The 17,273-nt window shown below is 36.8% G+C and overlaps 1 protein-coding gene across 6 annotated transcripts in view; it reads left to right on the top strand.

Annotated features, from left to right (window-relative positions):
- The window catches only part of mctp1a (multiple C2 domains, transmembrane 1a), a 197,229-nt gene that overhangs the window by 128,509 nt on the left and 51,447 nt on the right, over positions 1 to 17,273 (top strand). For 5 of the 6 annotated variants that reach the window (XM_067407030.1, XM_067407028.1, XM_067407029.1 and 2 more), the window contains 6 exons: positions 320 to 413; positions 5,181 to 5,283; positions 6,688 to 6,790; positions 7,417 to 7,518; positions 7,876 to 7,950; positions 9,509 to 9,628. In XM_067407030.1, the coding sequence (XP_067263131.1) occupies positions 320 to 413; positions 5,181 to 5,283; positions 6,688 to 6,790; positions 7,417 to 7,518; positions 7,876 to 7,950; positions 9,509 to 9,628 (597 nt within the window). Of the gene's footprint in view, positions 1 to 319; positions 414 to 5,180; positions 5,284 to 6,687; positions 6,791 to 7,416; positions 7,519 to 7,875; positions 7,951 to 9,508; positions 9,629 to 12,458; positions 12,570 to 17,273 lie in introns of those variants that run through there. The other variant, XM_067407031.1, reaches the window with a different exon arrangement.

Below are 17,273 nucleotides of genomic sequence, written 5' to 3'. Positions count from 1 at the left end.
AATGTTAAATTGTCATTTCATATTTATTTGCGTCATTTACTGTATTTTAATGAGATTTTATATAAATATATAGAACATACACAAGAAAAAACAAGTTTTTAAAGTGTAGTTATATAGTGCTGAGAAAAGATCTAGCATCATTTGTTTGCAGATGCTTCTTTCTTTAATATTTTGTTATTGTATGCTTAGAAATTCATTCATTTTTAAACAGCTTAAATGTTTAAATGCTTCTCAGGATCATTGTATATTCTTCAGCTGGTGTGGATAAGGAGTCTCATATACTCTCAAATGCTTTTTTTCCCCTCTTTGACCTCAACAGAGTCTTCTCAGATCCTTTCACAATATTAAAGACGTGGGCATGGTGCAGGTGAAGGTGATCCGAGCGGAGGGGCTGATGGCAGCTGATGTTACAGGTAAGGAAAACCCTCCCACACACACACAAACAGTGATCCTGACATATGATTTCTCACTCTGTTTTCCGCAGTTACTGATAAAGACTATCATTTCCCTTGGAATGGTCAGCAGGAGGCTGATAATATTGCATTCCGCTCTGTGTTAATGGATCGTTGGCTTCTGAGATCACTGTGCCTCTTAAATGTATTTTTTTTTTTTCTTGTGCGTCTGCTCCGGTTTCCATTAATTCTTACTTTTAATTAGGTCTGCAGTGGACAGGCCTAGTTTCTGGCACTATGAATTATCAAGATTGGAGATGGTGCAGTTAGCTGATTCTTATTCAGAGTCGGATTCTTATTCAAACACACTCACCTTGAGTCATTCATTAGTACTACACCAAAATTAAAATCTAAATCTGTTACTTCTTTTTTTTTTTTGTTCCGCTTGAGACTGTGACCTCATTGCAACTAAGTCAGCTGCTGTGTGTAATATTCAAATAAAGATATTTCTATGTGCCTTTTAACTTTTCTTAAAGTAATACACTACTGTTCGAAAGTTTAAGGGGTAGTATATTTGTTTTTTTTTTTTGTTTTTTTTTAAAGAAATTAATACTTTATTTAGCAGTGATGCATTGAGTGTTACAAAAGATTTCTGTTTCAAACAAATGCTGTTCTTTTGAACTTTCTGTTAGTCAAAGAATCCTGAAAAACCTGGAAAATATATTGCGGTTTTCACAAAAATACTAATCAGCACTACTGTTTTCAAAATTAATAATAATAAGAAGAAATGTTTCTTGAGCAGCAAATCAGCATATTAGAATGATTTTTGAAGTATCACGTGACACTGAAAACTGGAGTATGATGCTGAAAATTTTGCCATCACAGGAATAAATCACATTTTAAAATATATTAAAATATAATAATATATTAAAATAGAAAACTGTTATTTTACATTTGTAATAATATGTGACCCTGGACCACAAAACCAGTCATAAGGGTCAATTTGAAATTGAGATTTATATATCATCTGAAAGATATAACTATTTGAAAATCTGGAATCTGAGGGTGCAAAAATGTTAAAATATTGAGAAAATCTCCTTTAAAGTTGTCCAAATGAAATCCTTAGCAATGCATATTACTTAAAATTATATATATATATAATTATATATATTATATATATATATATATATATATAATATATATAATAACTATATATATATATATATATATATATATATATATATATATATATATATATATATATATATATATATATATAATATACGGTAGGAAATGTACAGAATATCTTCATGGAACATGATCTTTACTTAACATCCTAATGATTTTTGATATGAAAGAAAAATCGATAATTTTGACCCATACAATGTATTGTTGGCTATTGCTACAAATATACCTGTGCTACTTATGACTGGTTTTGTGGTCCAGGGTCACGTATTTGACAAAATGGATGCTTTATTTTAATTTTTGATCAAATAAATGCAGCCTTGGTGAGCATAAAAGCTTTTAAAAACATTTTAAAAATCTTACCATGAACTTTTGAACGGTTGTGTAGTTCACCCCAAAATAAAACAAAATCAATTATGCACCCTTATGTTTCTCTAAACCCACAGGACTTTTTGAATTCTTTCTTTAAAAGTGTAGTGTGCAGTTTCACAAGTGTCACCAAACAGAACTGAAAAAAAATAAATAATGGTGGTTCTCAAACACACTGAAACATCTACCATTGTTCAGACAAACAGTCTTAGCCAAACCTCTTTACATCTTAGCAACAAAAAGACCAGCATTTTGAATGTTTTGACACTTTTGTGGCATAAACCTGGCAGTTCTGGAACTATTTTAACATTAAACGCTATTTGTTTAGCTTTGAAAGTTTTGCAGGCAATGTCAGTCCTAAGTTTGATTTGACCACTTGTGTGGGAAATGAAGCTGAGAATTGCATCACAAGAATATTAATCAAGGCCGCACAATCGGCCGCAGACGAGGTGCGAGGTGGCAGAAATAAACAGGACTGAAAAGACGGAGGGAGAGAGTGAGAGACGGAGAGAATTAGAGGCATAGACGTAGAGGTCATTAGCACCGTCACTCTTAAGGTGGAGCATCTCACGAGGTTCCTCTCCGCTAAGCGCTTTGCGTTCGCTGTCTCTCTAATCGCCTAATCGACGCCTTTAATTAAGACATGCTCAATGGCAGTCCAACCCCCTCCCCTCTCACACCCTTCAGCCTCCCCCTTCCCTGCTCACCGCACAGTTCTGCAATCACCCCTTTACTCGCTCCTCTCCGGGAGTCCGGCCCACTACGTTGACCTCGTAGCGCGGTCTGGCGTTCCCTGGGGAACCGCGGCCTCCTCATGAGCTCTGATTTCACACTCCTTTCCCGCCACAAAGCGCCGGCGCACAAAGCTTTTCTAAGAGCCCCGGCTCGCTCACGGACTCACCGTCTCAATCGGCCCTGGCACCGAGGTGTCAGCCAACAAGGTTACGGGCCACGGAACAGTGCCTCCTCTAATAGAGAGCTCACTGGAGACAGGCAGAGTCCGGGAAAAGTGGAAGGGAAGGAAAGTGGACATAAAAGATAATATGGGTGAGAAGGAAAGAAAAAGAGAGGGAAATCTTAGTTCTCTTTCTTGCATCACAGAGTGTGTTTTTTTTTTTTTTGTGTGTGTGTGTGTGTCACCCCTCCTTTCTGTCTGTTTTTCATTGTAATTAATTGAGGCTTTTATCTGGAGTGCCTCCACTCCAGGCCAGCAGGATAAATGGTGACAGTGTGTAAAACCAACAGTATTTAGGGACAGGAGACTGCTTTCCTTCTGAATAGACCCACTCAATACTTAACATAGATCACTTCAGATGCAGACATTGCTCTGCCGGTCAGCAATTTCATTAACAATCAGTTTCCAAACAACTGTAGGAACTGTTCTGCCCTCGCTGCCATCAGTGTGTTTGTATATGATAATCCTATGGCCGTTTAATGCTCCTCTCATGCAGGTACCTCTGCTTAACACCGTTCCTGCATTTCATTTAAAACGCCTTCCAGACCTGAAAAATGTAATTACCGTTTTGTACGTCGGCGTGCCGTACGCTCATCAAATTGCAGTTGGAATGAGGTTGAACTCATCTCGGCAGTCTGTGAGGATTTGCCCAGAATTAACCCACGGATAGTGTCTGCTTGGCCACACCTGGGGAGTCAAAGTTTCATTCAGTGCGAAGCGTGTAATTTGCTCAGACAGATGCCTCACGAACACGTAGTAGTTTGACGCCGAGGATGACCGAGTGTCACCGCGAGGATATTGAATAGGGTTGTACATTCCTGCGCCTATCAATATACATTCATTTAAACAGATGCAAATTATTTTTGAATGGTGAAATACCCACAATTACTGGAAGTCATGGCAAATTAAGTATTTGTGTGAATAAATTGTGAACGAGTGCTTAAGTTGATTGAAAATAGGAGCAAGATTTATTTCTTTTTAAAAACACAAACAAAAAATAAATATAATCTTTAATCCATAATTTTATCTCCAAAATGTATTTTTAAAACCAGTTTTGCTGTAATTGTTTTCTTATACTCCTTAAAAATACAGTATACTGTGTAATTTTTCAGTTTACAGAGAGAAAAAAAAAAAAGTGTAGTGTATATTGCGGTAGTAAACTTAGTCAATTAATTTTATTATATCAGACACATAATCATTGCATTTTAATACAATACTTATTATAAATAAAGAAGAAAAAAATAAAAATTCAGGCCGATCAATATACCCCTGAAACTGATATGCTTGGTGACAGCAAGGACTTTCCATTGATCACTCTGACATTTATTTTACTTGTCAACTAAATGTCTTTGCTTCTGTTATTCACATGCAGGAAATTGAATTATTTTATACTTTGCCGAACGTGTTGCAAAGCAATTTTGAAATAAAAGTACCATTATGAATGCTATTTTTTGCCTCAGCTTTTAAAAATTCTGTTCTGTAACAAACAACAAAAGTGCTCCCAATTGTTTTGTTTGGAGGTTTATATAATGACTAAAAGTTTAGATCAAAGCTGATATGAAGAGTTTGTTGTTTAAGTTTTGGTTGAGAACAATATTCCTTTAAATTATGAGCATTTATTTACATGTGTATATTAATAGTTGATTTCAAAGCATGTAGGACAGTGGATTATATAAATATGTCTCTAGAGTCAGCTTCTTATAATAATGCATTTTGTACATGGCTGAACTATTCTATTGTACTTTAAAAAATATATTGATAAAAGGAAAAAGCATTTTAATTCATTAATGTGAAAACGCAATGCCCTGTCGGCAAATGGACATTTACAATGGTCTCCGCTTGGAAAGTTTTCCCACATTCAGACCATTTGTATTTAAGTCGTCATCCCCGTCTGGAACCAGCTATGTGTGTGTGTGTGTGTGTGTGTATGTGTGTTCACACCAGACAGAGATAGAGATGTCCTCACGTTGCTCTAGGGCAGCGCAAAGGCTGAAATGCTTATCTACCTGTGTGCAAACCACTGTGTCGGTGTAACAACAAGAAACGACACCACACTGGGGCAAAATGAATATATCAAATCAGCTCCGCTATGATAAGTTGCTGCTAAAGCTTTAGTCTGAGTAAAGACAGCAGTGTGGTTTGATCTGGCCCTTCAGGCTCGTTGTCCCATCACCTTTATCAGGTAGTTATTCCCCCCAGCACACCACCCAGTGGATTACACCATGGTAAATACAATGAAACTGATAAAGTTAATGTGTGTGTGTGTGTGTCCCTCACAGGCAAGAGTGACCCCTTCTGTGTAGTGGAGCTCAGCAACGATCGGTTACAGACGCACACCGTGTACAAAAACCTCAACCCAGAGTGGAACAAAGTCTTCACGTTGTAAGTGTCAAATTCGCATATAGACATGTGTGAGAGTGCTCACATTTGCATACAATCACATATTTATAGTTTACCAAATTATTATGTGTTTTAAAGCACACTATAATATTGATAGAAGTATAAAAATAAAAAATGCATACACTAATAAAATGCTGGGTTAAAAACGACCCAAGTTGGGTTGTAAATGGACAAACCCAGCAATTGGGTTGTTTTAACCCAGCGGTTGGGTTAAATGTTTGTTTTATTTAACTCAAATATTGTTTAAAAATTACTGTATTACTTGCTTAAAATGAACCCAAAGTATGTTGGAAATGAACATTTATTAATATGTTTAATAAATGAACATTTATTAATATGTTTAAAGAACAATAATTAAACAAACATTTATTATATCGCTTATTAATAAATGTTCACCTTTTTTATTGTTATTGCTTTTGCTTCTATTAATTATGTGTCTGATTTTTAATTTCCAACCTATTTTGGGTTCATTTTAAGCCATCCATGTAGTAATTTTTAAACAATAGTTGGGTTAAATCAAATTTAATTTGTCAATTTTCAACCCAACTTGGGTTGTTTTTAGCCCAGCATGTTTAGAGTGTAACACATAAAATCTAAATATTTTTAGGTATGCATAGGATATTATAATTATAGACTAAATTATATATTTGCAAATATTTTTTTTTATATGTGTTTATGTGTTTAAAATGATATCTTGTGTCCAATTGTAAACCAAATAAAAAGGGGAAAAAATGAAAAGGGGAGAAAACTTTAAATATCTATGAGAAATATTTTTTTACCTATTATATTGAAAAAAGATTAGTTAGTATTAACTCAATGATTTACAGATATACATCTGAGAGGCAAGAATTACAGGATAATGTAGTCAGGATTATTTAATCAAGCTTTGTATTGGTAGTTGGAAATGTGACACATAAGTAAACTTTTTTTTCCTTTAAGAAGAAAATGAACTTTTGTTCAAGAATGCACTCCCTCTACAAGTACAGCCATTGTGCCGTTTGATAATGTGCCATACATAATTTCTTATATTAGTTCGATATCTAGAGGTTGTTCCATTGATGTTTTTTTTCATAATCTTTCAATCTTCACGGCTGGAAATTCATTTGTGAATTCCCATGGAAAGCCGGGTAATCTAGCCTCTCCTTGGAGCGCTCATCTCTTAAAGAATAACCTCATTTTCTTTCATTAGACTTCTCCTCTTTAGCCTACTTTTCAAAGATAGCATTTGAAATGGAGAATTGCAGCATCTTTTTTTAACCCCAGCACAATGGAGATTGTCACCAAGGATTTAGATGAATCACATTTTTTGTCATGACTTGAAAGATCTTTTCAGTGTTTAATATTAGTCAATGACTTCTTCACCTACCTCTTTTTTTCTTCAACTAGCAATGTGAAAGACATCCACTCAGTCTTAGAGGTGACTGTCTATGATGAGGACAGAGACCGAAGTGCCGACTTCTTGGGCAAAGTGGCTATACCGTTGTTAAACGTAAGTCTTGAGCTTGCAGAGTTTTGCTCACAACAATGAATCAGTTTAAGATTGGAGAAAAGTAAAAACAGAACAATTTTTTATATATATATATATATAAAATTCTTCAGAAAAATATATGGCATGTATCTCACTTTGATTGATTTTAGTAATCATAGAGTAAGATGTGAATGTGAGAGAAACACACAAAAAAGTTTTTTAGACCAAGATAATGTGTCTAAACTTTATTGATTTTAGCAATCATAGCGTAAGATGAAAAAGTGAGAAAAGCACAAAGTTTTTAAAAAAATAGACAAACATGGCATGTTTCTAAACTCTATTGATTTCAGTAATCATAGAGTAAGATGTGTAAGTGAGAAAAACACGAGGAAAAAAAGCCTACTAACAAACACAGAGAAGAAAAGAAAAGATAAGGGGGGACGCAATGTGCGCTCCCAGGCTGATTCCCCAGGATAGTTAATTTGCGGCTGACAGTGGTCGGGCCGTAATGAACAGGTACTTGTCAGAGCCGCCACAGTTGTTTTGGGCTCTCTGTCAGATGCAGCAGCTGGGGTTCAAAGGTCACATGAAGAGTGTATTCAGCTGGGTATTGCCAGACAGACGGCTGTCATGTCCCTCTCTTGCAGATCCAAAATGGAGAACGCAAAGCTTACGCCTTGAAAAGCAAGGAACTGACAGGGCCAACCAAAGGGGTCATCTTTCTCGAAATAGACGTGATTTATAACGTCGTAAGTCCCGCTCTCTTTTTCTCGCTTGCTTTTTTCTTGCGTTTTTCTCTTCTTTATCTGCTTGTTCCCTTCAGCCTCTCCCGGGCTGTCTGTCCCCGTCCTCATTCTCTCTTTTAATTACTGAAGACTCCCCTTTCCTCAGCCTTTTATTTGTGCGTCTGTGTACCGCTGTGTGTGTCCATCCGCCATTTTAGGCGGGAGTGTGAGAGAGCGCCACATGGCCGTGTGGTGTGGAGTGTGTGAAATGGAGGGATGATGTCTTGATATATGATTAGATCGTTAATGACGCACCGCGATCACGTTCAGGTCTTGAACTCGACGGTGGATTGTTACATTCAATTAGTTTATGTGTTGCAGGTAAAAGCCGGCATGAGAACTTTGATACCCATTGAGCAGAAATACATCGAAGAGGAGCCACGGGTGTCCAAACAGGTAACGGACATTGATAAGACATTAATAAAATCCATCTCAACACAAGTCGTAGATAGCAGCATCTTTCGCCTAGTCTTCTCCCTCTCTCTAGCTCTTTCTCCTTGTCTCTTCCTTCTCTTCTGGAGGTGCTGAATAGAAATGTCAAGCTGTCAACGCTGGGGGTGCATAAGTAGATTGGCCATCCTTTAGTTTGGACCTCAGTGGTTCTTCTGCTGTGCTTCTTTTTGTCACCCTGTTCAATGTCTACCCCCCCCATCCTTGACAAAGAGCTGAATTGTAGGGGTTGTCCCAAATCAGACCTGTCACCGAGACACTGCTTGGGACAAACACACACACAGAGACACACTCTATCTGTCATGCAATAAAGCGCTGCTGAATGCAAGCTAGAAAGTGCCCACTCTGCACTTTTCGGTGTGAATTTGCCCCCCATCTAAACTGTTTGCGAGCGAGACGAGAGAGGCTGAACGGCGAGGGCAACATATCAAATCTATCTCTGCGAGATTTACTTTTACTTCTTGATACTGTCCCCTTCATAACCGTCGAAGCTCATTTTGTCGAACGTCTCAGACATATTTTATTCTTTAGTAGTTTTATATTGTGTTTCACCTCACATGTACTCTGATTAGTCCCAAATGACAAACAAAATTGCCTACTTTAAAGGCATGGCCCGAATCCTACACACAGTAAATGTGGATAGTTACTATGATCAAAGCCGTAGCGTTTTAAAGCCATTATGCGACCAGGAGTGTTTGATCTTCCTGTGAGCACAGGAAGCAGCGGTCATTTGCAGTTCACTCGCACTCAGAATCACGAAAAGACTATTTTACTAAAGATGCGTGACAAAAAAAATTCTTTCATGCTCCTACAAAATCAAAAATAAATATGGACAAATTTGGATTTCAGTTATTTAGTGCATTATTTCGCTCTAGTATCATATTTTTTTTTGTGTTATGCCTTAACAACATTACTTAAAAGTACTTTCTCCATTATTTATAAATGTTGGAAGTCAGATATTGTAGTGTTTTATTTATTTATTTTTTATTGTAGTGTCCACATTACCTTTTTTTTTTAATAATGTCTAAAATTATGATAATGTAAAATTTATCTTACCACAATTTAAATGTTGGAGGTCAATAAGAATTTTTAAAATGCGGTATAAAACATAATATTGGGAAGTATTATTACAATTTAAAATCACTGTTTTCTGTTTTAGAACATTTTAAAATATAAATTACGCAAAGCTGCCATTACTTCTCTTCACATGATCCTTCAGAAATCATACTGATTTGGAGCTCAAGAAACATTTATTTGTGTTATCAATTTTGAAAAAAAAGTTGTGCTGATTAATGTTGTTGTGGAAACTGCGATTCTTTCATTATTTTTTGATAAACAGAAAGCATCCTTGCTGAATAAATGTATTGATTTCTTTCAAAACATTTGAATAATGGTGTATATAGTGTAAATAATTAATAAATGTAATAAAAAAAAATCACTTTAGTCGTGTTTGCATTTTGAATCGATGTGATTGTGAAATGCTGTCTGTTGTTCTGTCACTCAGCTGCTGCTGCAGAACTTCAACAGAATGAGGCGCTGTATCATGCTCCTGATCAATGCTGGCTGCTATATTAACAGCTGCTTTGAGTGGGAGTCTCCTCAGAGGAGCATCTGTGCCTTTCTGGTAAGGACCAGTATGCATTCAACCACACCAACAGTCGCATACAGTGGCTCCAGAATGTTCTTGGCTGGATGCATAAATTGCTAAGACTAGTTTTACAAGTTAATCATGATTTTTTTTTTTTTTTCTTTAACACTGTTCATAACTTTTTTGAGTCGTTTACATAAAAACGTAGATTTGTCTAATTTGATACTGAAAAGTAAAACTGACTGCCCCTTGACTAACTGATAGTGGGTCATACTAGATCTTAGTAACATAATGGCTGTTTATGCAAAATTAGATGACTAACTTTTAAGACTAAACAGTTTACGCAACCAGTCCCTGCACTGAATGTTTTGGATAACAAAATACCAGAGTGGAATCAAGTTGGTGTCACTTTTCTGAGGCATTTTTTCATCCCAAAGGTGATGTTTAGTGAATGTTTGAAGTTCTCCTCAGTTCGCAAGTGTCCTAGAGTAATCAGAAGTGTAGTTCATCACATTAACTATAAACATGATCAATTAACTTTTGACAACTAGTAAGTGTTCGGATACATTTATCTTCATTTTGAACAGTGTATCTTAACACAGTGTAACAAACTTATTATTATTACTATTTTTTTGGTGAAATTTTTTGCTTCAAAAGTGTATTTCTTCTTAAAAATCTTTCTTAAAAATAATTGCCACTTTGTTTGATATTTTGTTTCTAATGCAGTGATTTTCAAACATTTTTAAGTATATATTAAAGGGATAGTTCACCCAAAAATGATAATTCCATCATTTACTCCCCCTCCAGTTGTTCAAAAACCTATATACTTTTCTTTGTTCTGCTGAACACAAAGGAAGATATTTGGAAGAATGTTTGTATCCAAGCAGATAAATCCCCATAGTAGGAAAAAATTACCATGGTAGTCAATGGGGGGCGAGATCTGCTTCTTCATAAACATTTTTCCAAATATCTTCCTTTGTGTACAGCAGAACGAAGAAAAGTATACAGGTTTGGAACTACTTGAGGGTGAGTAAATGATGATGAAATTTTCATTTTTTTAATGAATGCTGCCCAAATACTGTAACATGATAAAATAGTGTGACAGGTTTTGTGGTGATCGATTGGTTCATGTGCACACATTTCTCATCTAGCCTTCTGTTGTGTTAAAAATGTCCAGTATTTTGCCCATTTGTCTTTGACATTCTCTAGCACTCCTCTCAGATCTCCAGTAAAGCACCGGCATCTCGGGTAAAGTCGTCTGAATTCACGACCGTCTCTTTCATAGCGCGGTGCACCTTCAGATCGTAATTGGACAGTTGAACCTTGATGAAAAGGACACCCTTTCTGAGTGGGCAGTGTGACTAAATGTTAGCACAGGACATGTTGGCTAATGTTTGCCTGTGATGCTGCATAATTTGCTGTAGGTCCTGTCTGTTTCAGGATTCGCGTATCTTTAAGTGTCGCAGGGTAGGCCATTAACATTTGCTGCTTGACACATTTTAATTTAGCTACACTTCCGAAAGCAAAAGCCGAGGGCATACGCGCGAGCGGAGGGACAGCTGTATCGATCAGCTAACATTTTAGTTGAACATTTTTTTTTTTCTTTTTTCTTCATGGTTGTCGGGGGAAAACACATCAATGAAAATGTCAGAGGAAGAAATGTCAAGAGATTTGAGGAGAATAAAACAAAAACAATTACATTACATTTGCTCTTAATGTTCAAATGCTATTATTAAAATTATTATACAGTCACATTCAGTTCAGTATGTCTGACCTGAACTACAAAAGTTTTTTTATTATTATTATTATTATTTTTTATTTTTTTTTTATTTAATCAACTTTTGTATTGCCTTCACAGTTGTCCCATTAGCCAGTAATGTTATTCTTTGCACTCTAAATCTCCCTCCTTAAGAGCTCTCTTAATCATCACACTGATTTCTTTCTTTATCACCAGCCATCTGGTTCAGGTGAGCCTTCACTGCTGCGCTGAGACACACATCTGTGCTGTTCTGTCAGCCGCTGACAGTTGTAAGCCAAAAGAATACAATAGTCAGACACCGGAAGAGGTGATTTCGCATTCAAGACTTGCAGAACCTCCGGTGCTTGCCACACAAAGGTTAGCCAAAGCAAAGGGGCTGTTCACGACGCGCAGATAAAACCAGCTGCGAGCGGCGGCGGCAAGCGTTGTGATTTGCTATTCTGGTATTTTTAGGTCTGTGCCTTTTTGACATTTTAGAGTTCTTGTTTTTAGCTTAGGTTTTGAGGTTGTATTGGTGTTTTTGTTGATGTGGTTGGGATTTTGTTGTAGAAACTCTTCCAAAGATTTTTTTGTTTTGTTTTGTTTTTGTTTGCTGGTGCTCTAAATACTCTTGCTTTTCCTTTAGGTGAAGTGTGTAAGTGTTTCAGTGTTAAAACATTGTATTGGATCCCAGTTTAATATGCAAGTAAGCCATTTACTGTATAAATGTTCAAAATGTTTACAAATCATTCAAATTCATTCCAAAAATCCAGCGAGATGCTGAAACACTTGGCCGATTCAGGTCGTTCTCCCAATTATTGGACTTAAAGGGTAGTTCACCCAAAAATTTTAATTAATTACTGTTTTTACTGTGTTTTTCCAAATCCATGAGACTTTCGTTCATCTTTGAAACACAAATGAAAATATTTTTAATGATATCTGAGAGATTTCAGACCCTCCATACTCAGAAGCTCAACCGAACCTGCTTGATGCGCGGAAATGAAGCTTATTGGTTACCATTGGTTTACAGCTTCTGTTCACCATAACTGATGTGTGCATTGATGAATGTTTATATGCTGAACATTTAATTTAGGCGTTTATTTACATATAAAGAAATTGTCTCTTCAGAAAACTCACTTTTTGATGTGTCAAAGTGGTAATTGCGTGGACTGTCAATGGAGGGACAGAAATCTCACAGATTTCAATAAAAATATCTTTCGAAGATGAACGACATGAGGGTGAGTAAAGGATTTCGCTTGGATAAAATCAGATATTTATAATAAAATGAAACTTAGATGCTACTTGATGTTAGAGATGGATGAAGCATGCATGAAAATGCTAATATCACGTATTCTGTTTAGTGAAATTTATTAGGGATGTGCAAGAAAACACATTGTGTAGGCATTCTTTCATCATGCTTCAGGTTCTTCTGTTAATTTCATACATAAAATATTATTTCCCTAACTATAAGTAAGCCATTTATGCTTTTTGTTTGTGCATCCAGACCAGCTTGACACAACCAACCAATGGCATTAGTTGGGGGGTGGGACTGTCTGTTTGATGACCAATGGCCGACAGTCTTCACAGAAAACAGTCCTCATTTTTCATGTGTAAACTTTTGTCAACCCTACATTTATGATCGCACACGCATTCAATAGTGGCCAGCCGTTCAAGATGACACAGCTCATGGAATATGCACAATGGACAAAGCTCGGAGAGTATGCGTGTGTGTGCATGTGCTCGTTCAAGTGCGCGTGGGTGTCCGCGTGAGTGTTTGTGTGCGTCTGCCTCTCCTCTCCACGAACACCTGTAAGCTGAGCGTTTGCGCTGGGTGAATATGGCCCATTGTTCTGGCTGGCAGAGTGGTGCTCATAAAGACTGCTCTGTGCCAGCCCTCCCCGCGCGCCACTCTACCCCTCCAGCTCCTTATTGCTCCCGCACCGACTCTTCCTCCAAACAAATTTGCCGTAACTCTACCTGCAATTTGGCCTTGAATTGGGAGCAAATAGAGCAGGTATTGTGTGTCGTGGGGAATAAGAGTGGCGTGTGTGTGTAGAGGGTAAGGAGAGGGAGATATATTGGAAGGGGAGAGGTAAGGAAATGATACCCGGCTCTTTTATGTGGGGTAAAGTAGGACTCTTATCAGTGGGAGCACCCAGACAAGAGAGCTACTACTACAGGAAACTAGAGCAGCCTTCACCTGCTTTGCATTTAGATAAAATACCCCCCCCCCCCCCCAAAAAAAAAAAGAAAAAGAAAAAAGAGAGACAGAAAAAGAGAAACAAATGCTCCGGTGTGTGTCTTCACGGTTACAACCCACTGTGTTCTACAAGGTGGCACCTTTCTGCTCCGTGTTACCTGTCAGCCGACGGGTCTGAGAATGGTTTTCTATTTTATGTGACTAAAAAAAAATAAAAAAAAAATTAAAAAAATTACAAAATTATATATTAAATTCTACTTAATCTTGTAATATAACACCAGTAATTTCAACTATAAAATAAAATAAATAATAATAAAAAAAATAAAATATTTAAAAATAAAAAAAATATTAAATATATACATATAATAAATAATACATAAAGTGTTGACAGTTACATCTTACAGTGTAAGTCTTTGAGGCAGTGAAGCCCAATAGATTTGTATTATATTTGTATTGGATTTCTGTCAAAAAAAAATAAAAAAAAATTATTTCCTGTTGTATTCTGTTGTTAGAAGTAAATGCAGCTTCATGGGTTCTGTTGATAAACCTTAAGTTGTATGAAAGTTATGAAAGCTAACATGTTCTACAAAAATCATGTTTTAATCACCAGTCAACAGTGAAGACTTTATGATTTAGCATGTATTTTAAGATTGTTCTTTTTCACAATGTTTCTAATTAGATTTAGATCAAATCATACTGGGTCTAAAAGAACAACGAACGAAAGTGTTTCATGATATGCCAGAAGATGGCAGTGCGGCATCACTCATTCCAAACATCCCCACCTATAACTAAATCAAGCCAAAAAGCAGATGAGTTATTGACGTCCATAATCAGCCTCTCATTTGGCATATTTCTACCCACCGTTGGCACTATTTAAAATAATCAACACAATGTGATGACTTAATTTCTGAAGCCCAAGTACAGGGGCTGTTGTAGGCTGTGTTGGTAACACACTTTTAATGTGCTAATTCTCAAATGCCTGCTCTGAAGTGCTCAAGCCTGCACTCCACAACACAAAGTGCCAAAATGATATTGAAATTGGCTGCCAAAACGTGTCCGTTCTCCATTCCAAAAATCCAGCGAGATGCTGAAACACTTGGCCGATTCAGAACGTTCTCCCAGTTAGAGCAACGGCTTTTGTTAAGGGACTTAATCTCAAGTGCTTTCGCTTGCATCAAATCAAATAGATATTTAAAATGAAATCAAATTTACATGCTACTTGATGTTAGAGATGGATGTCGCATGCATGAAAATGCTTATATCACTTGATATTACGCTTAGTGAAATTCGTTAGGGAAGTGCAAGAAAACACACATTGTGTAGGCATTCTTTTATCATAATCTGATTCAGTGCTTCTTTTCTGTTCATTGCATACAAAAAAAGTATATATTTTTTTATTTTAAGGGGAGGGGGCAGTAATTAATGCGGTAGATGTACTGTAAACATTTTCTTCTACTTGAATAAAAAAGAAAAATCTTCTTGGTCTCCCGTATCGCCTGTGATGTCCTTGTTTTTGAGAAGATTCCTTGCCGTCTTGTTATATTACACTGAAGCAAAGCTAAATTCTATTAGATATTGATGGTAACGGCAATAGTGATTTGTGGATTTCTTTTGGTGCTTTTTGTAGATTAATGGACTGACATGAAATTACATTTCAGATGCGGTTTAATGAATAGATGTCATGGTCTGTATTAGGTTACTGTTGGTCCTGAGGCTCGCTGAATCGTTGTAAGATGGGATCCGTGCAGGTGGAGAGGTTACAGTACGTGCCCTGAGCACTGAAGTACAGGAACTCACACGGGGGAACGGGAAACTGAACGCCGTGGCTCCGGAATGGCCGCCGAAGTAGCTGAACTGATCCTGAATACCTGGATGCGCTCTGACAAAGCCTCTTGTTGCGTATTCGCAGATTCGGTTTCTCCCTTTCCTCTCTTTCATCCGGACCTTTCTCTTCCCGTTCAATCTGCTTTTGGGGTCCGTGGCCCTTCCCTCCCTGGGAAGGGCTCTCGGTGGGGGGGACTAGGGGTGATATGAGTGTCTGGGCTGAAAGAATGGCCCCAGAACTCTGAGCATCTCTCTCTTGGCCATTAGGGCTGTGTGAAAGAGAGAAGGGTCACTTCCAAGCAGACGAAGTGTCGGCTAACATCAGCTGTCAATCAGACTCTGGCCCTCAGCTAGAATAACCAAACTTAAGAGATGGCGTCCAGCGACAGGTTAAGGATCCACCGGGCATATGAAAACAAAATGGACGCTGTGGAGTAGCGACAACCCGATAGATTGAGCGACTCCCTTAGTTTGGTTTTAAACTCCAATCAGTGTAGTTTGTAAATTAAAATTGTATTGAGCCAGAGGCCAGAAAAATAGAGAAAAAAAAAATCTGTCAAATATGTTGAAGGCTGATCTGTTATTTTTTACATATTTGTAACAGTAAATTAAGTCATTATGATTTTATGAATGCACAGATGGAAGATATTAATTCGACGTGAGGAAATTCTAATTACTTTGTCAGAAAAATATAGTTGGCTCTAATTAATGGGACACACTACAGATGTTTTGCTGCATTTTGCAAGATATGTGTTTGCATAGGAGCAGGTACTAAAATACCAAATGTTACAGAAATGATTTTTCGCATATTAAGTGCATAATTTACCGTTTTAATTGTATTGATCCATTGCTTTCTGCTTTATTTGAATGCGGTATATTTGTATTCATTTCTTCAACAAGTATTTGAGGTTTTAATATGCTGTTAGTAAGATGAGGAACATTGAGAAAGAGGTCATTTAAAGATAATATTTAAACCAGTGTTGGTAGTAGATATATTATGTACTTTAGAGGTGTCTAATTTGTGCTCCATGTCTTTTTTCCTCATTGAAATGTTCAGTGTGTGCGCATTGGGTAACGGTGTTGTAATGGATAGTGTGGAGGGCACGGAAATACATCTGACCTGTTTCTGCAAGATTCAGAGAATTTCCACTGCACTGCATGTGTATGTGTGTGTGTGTGTGTGTGTGATTCAAGTTTTCCCTACATTATGGGGACAAAAGCTTATAAATCATACTAAGTGATGTTTTTTGAAAATGTAAATATGCAGAAAGTTGTCTGTGATGGGTAGGATTAGGGTTAGGGGATAGAATGTATACAGTATAAAAATCATTAAGTTTGTGGAATATCCCCAGAAAACATGCAAAACCAATGTGTGTGTATGTGTGGTCATGTCTGGTCTGGTGTGATTTAATGTTATGTAAACGTATTAAATGTAACAAGGTCTTAGTGGTGTGCGTTTATGTATATATACGAGTCTGTAGATGTAGGTGTCATATACGAGCATACTTATTTGTTTTAGAGAGTTGGAGGATGCATTTTAGGAAACTCCCAAAACCTTAATACTTTGACTGAAAGTTCAATCTTTTTGTATTGAGCTGAGTTAACATCAATATTTATTAGCATAAACTCCACAGCTCAACAGCCTTCTTAACATGGCAGATTCATTCATATTATCTGTGAATGATTTTGTTATTTTTGCTTTGCTGTAAATAATATCTCACAGAAACAAGTGTGGAGGTTTTTCATTTTGGTTTAATTTCATTTCTTTTCTGTGATGATTTGCAAGTAATTTGGATTAATGGCTTTATTAGAAAACATTTTTGGGGCTCTGTGTTATTTTATTTTCAGCTTTTTCAAAAATAATAAAAAGGCTAATTCAGTATATAAAGTGGTGTTCATAGTAATTAGTTGTATTGTTT

This window comes from Chanodichthys erythropterus, chromosome 13 (genome assembly GCF_024489055.1).
Source record: "Chanodichthys erythropterus isolate Z2021 chromosome 13, ASM2448905v1, whole genome shotgun sequence".
NCBI lineage: Eukaryota > Metazoa > Chordata > Actinopteri > Cypriniformes > Xenocyprididae > Chanodichthys > Chanodichthys erythropterus.
Note: the sequence above shows the minus strand (reverse complement) of the source record. Positions and strands in the feature narration are given on the sequence as shown.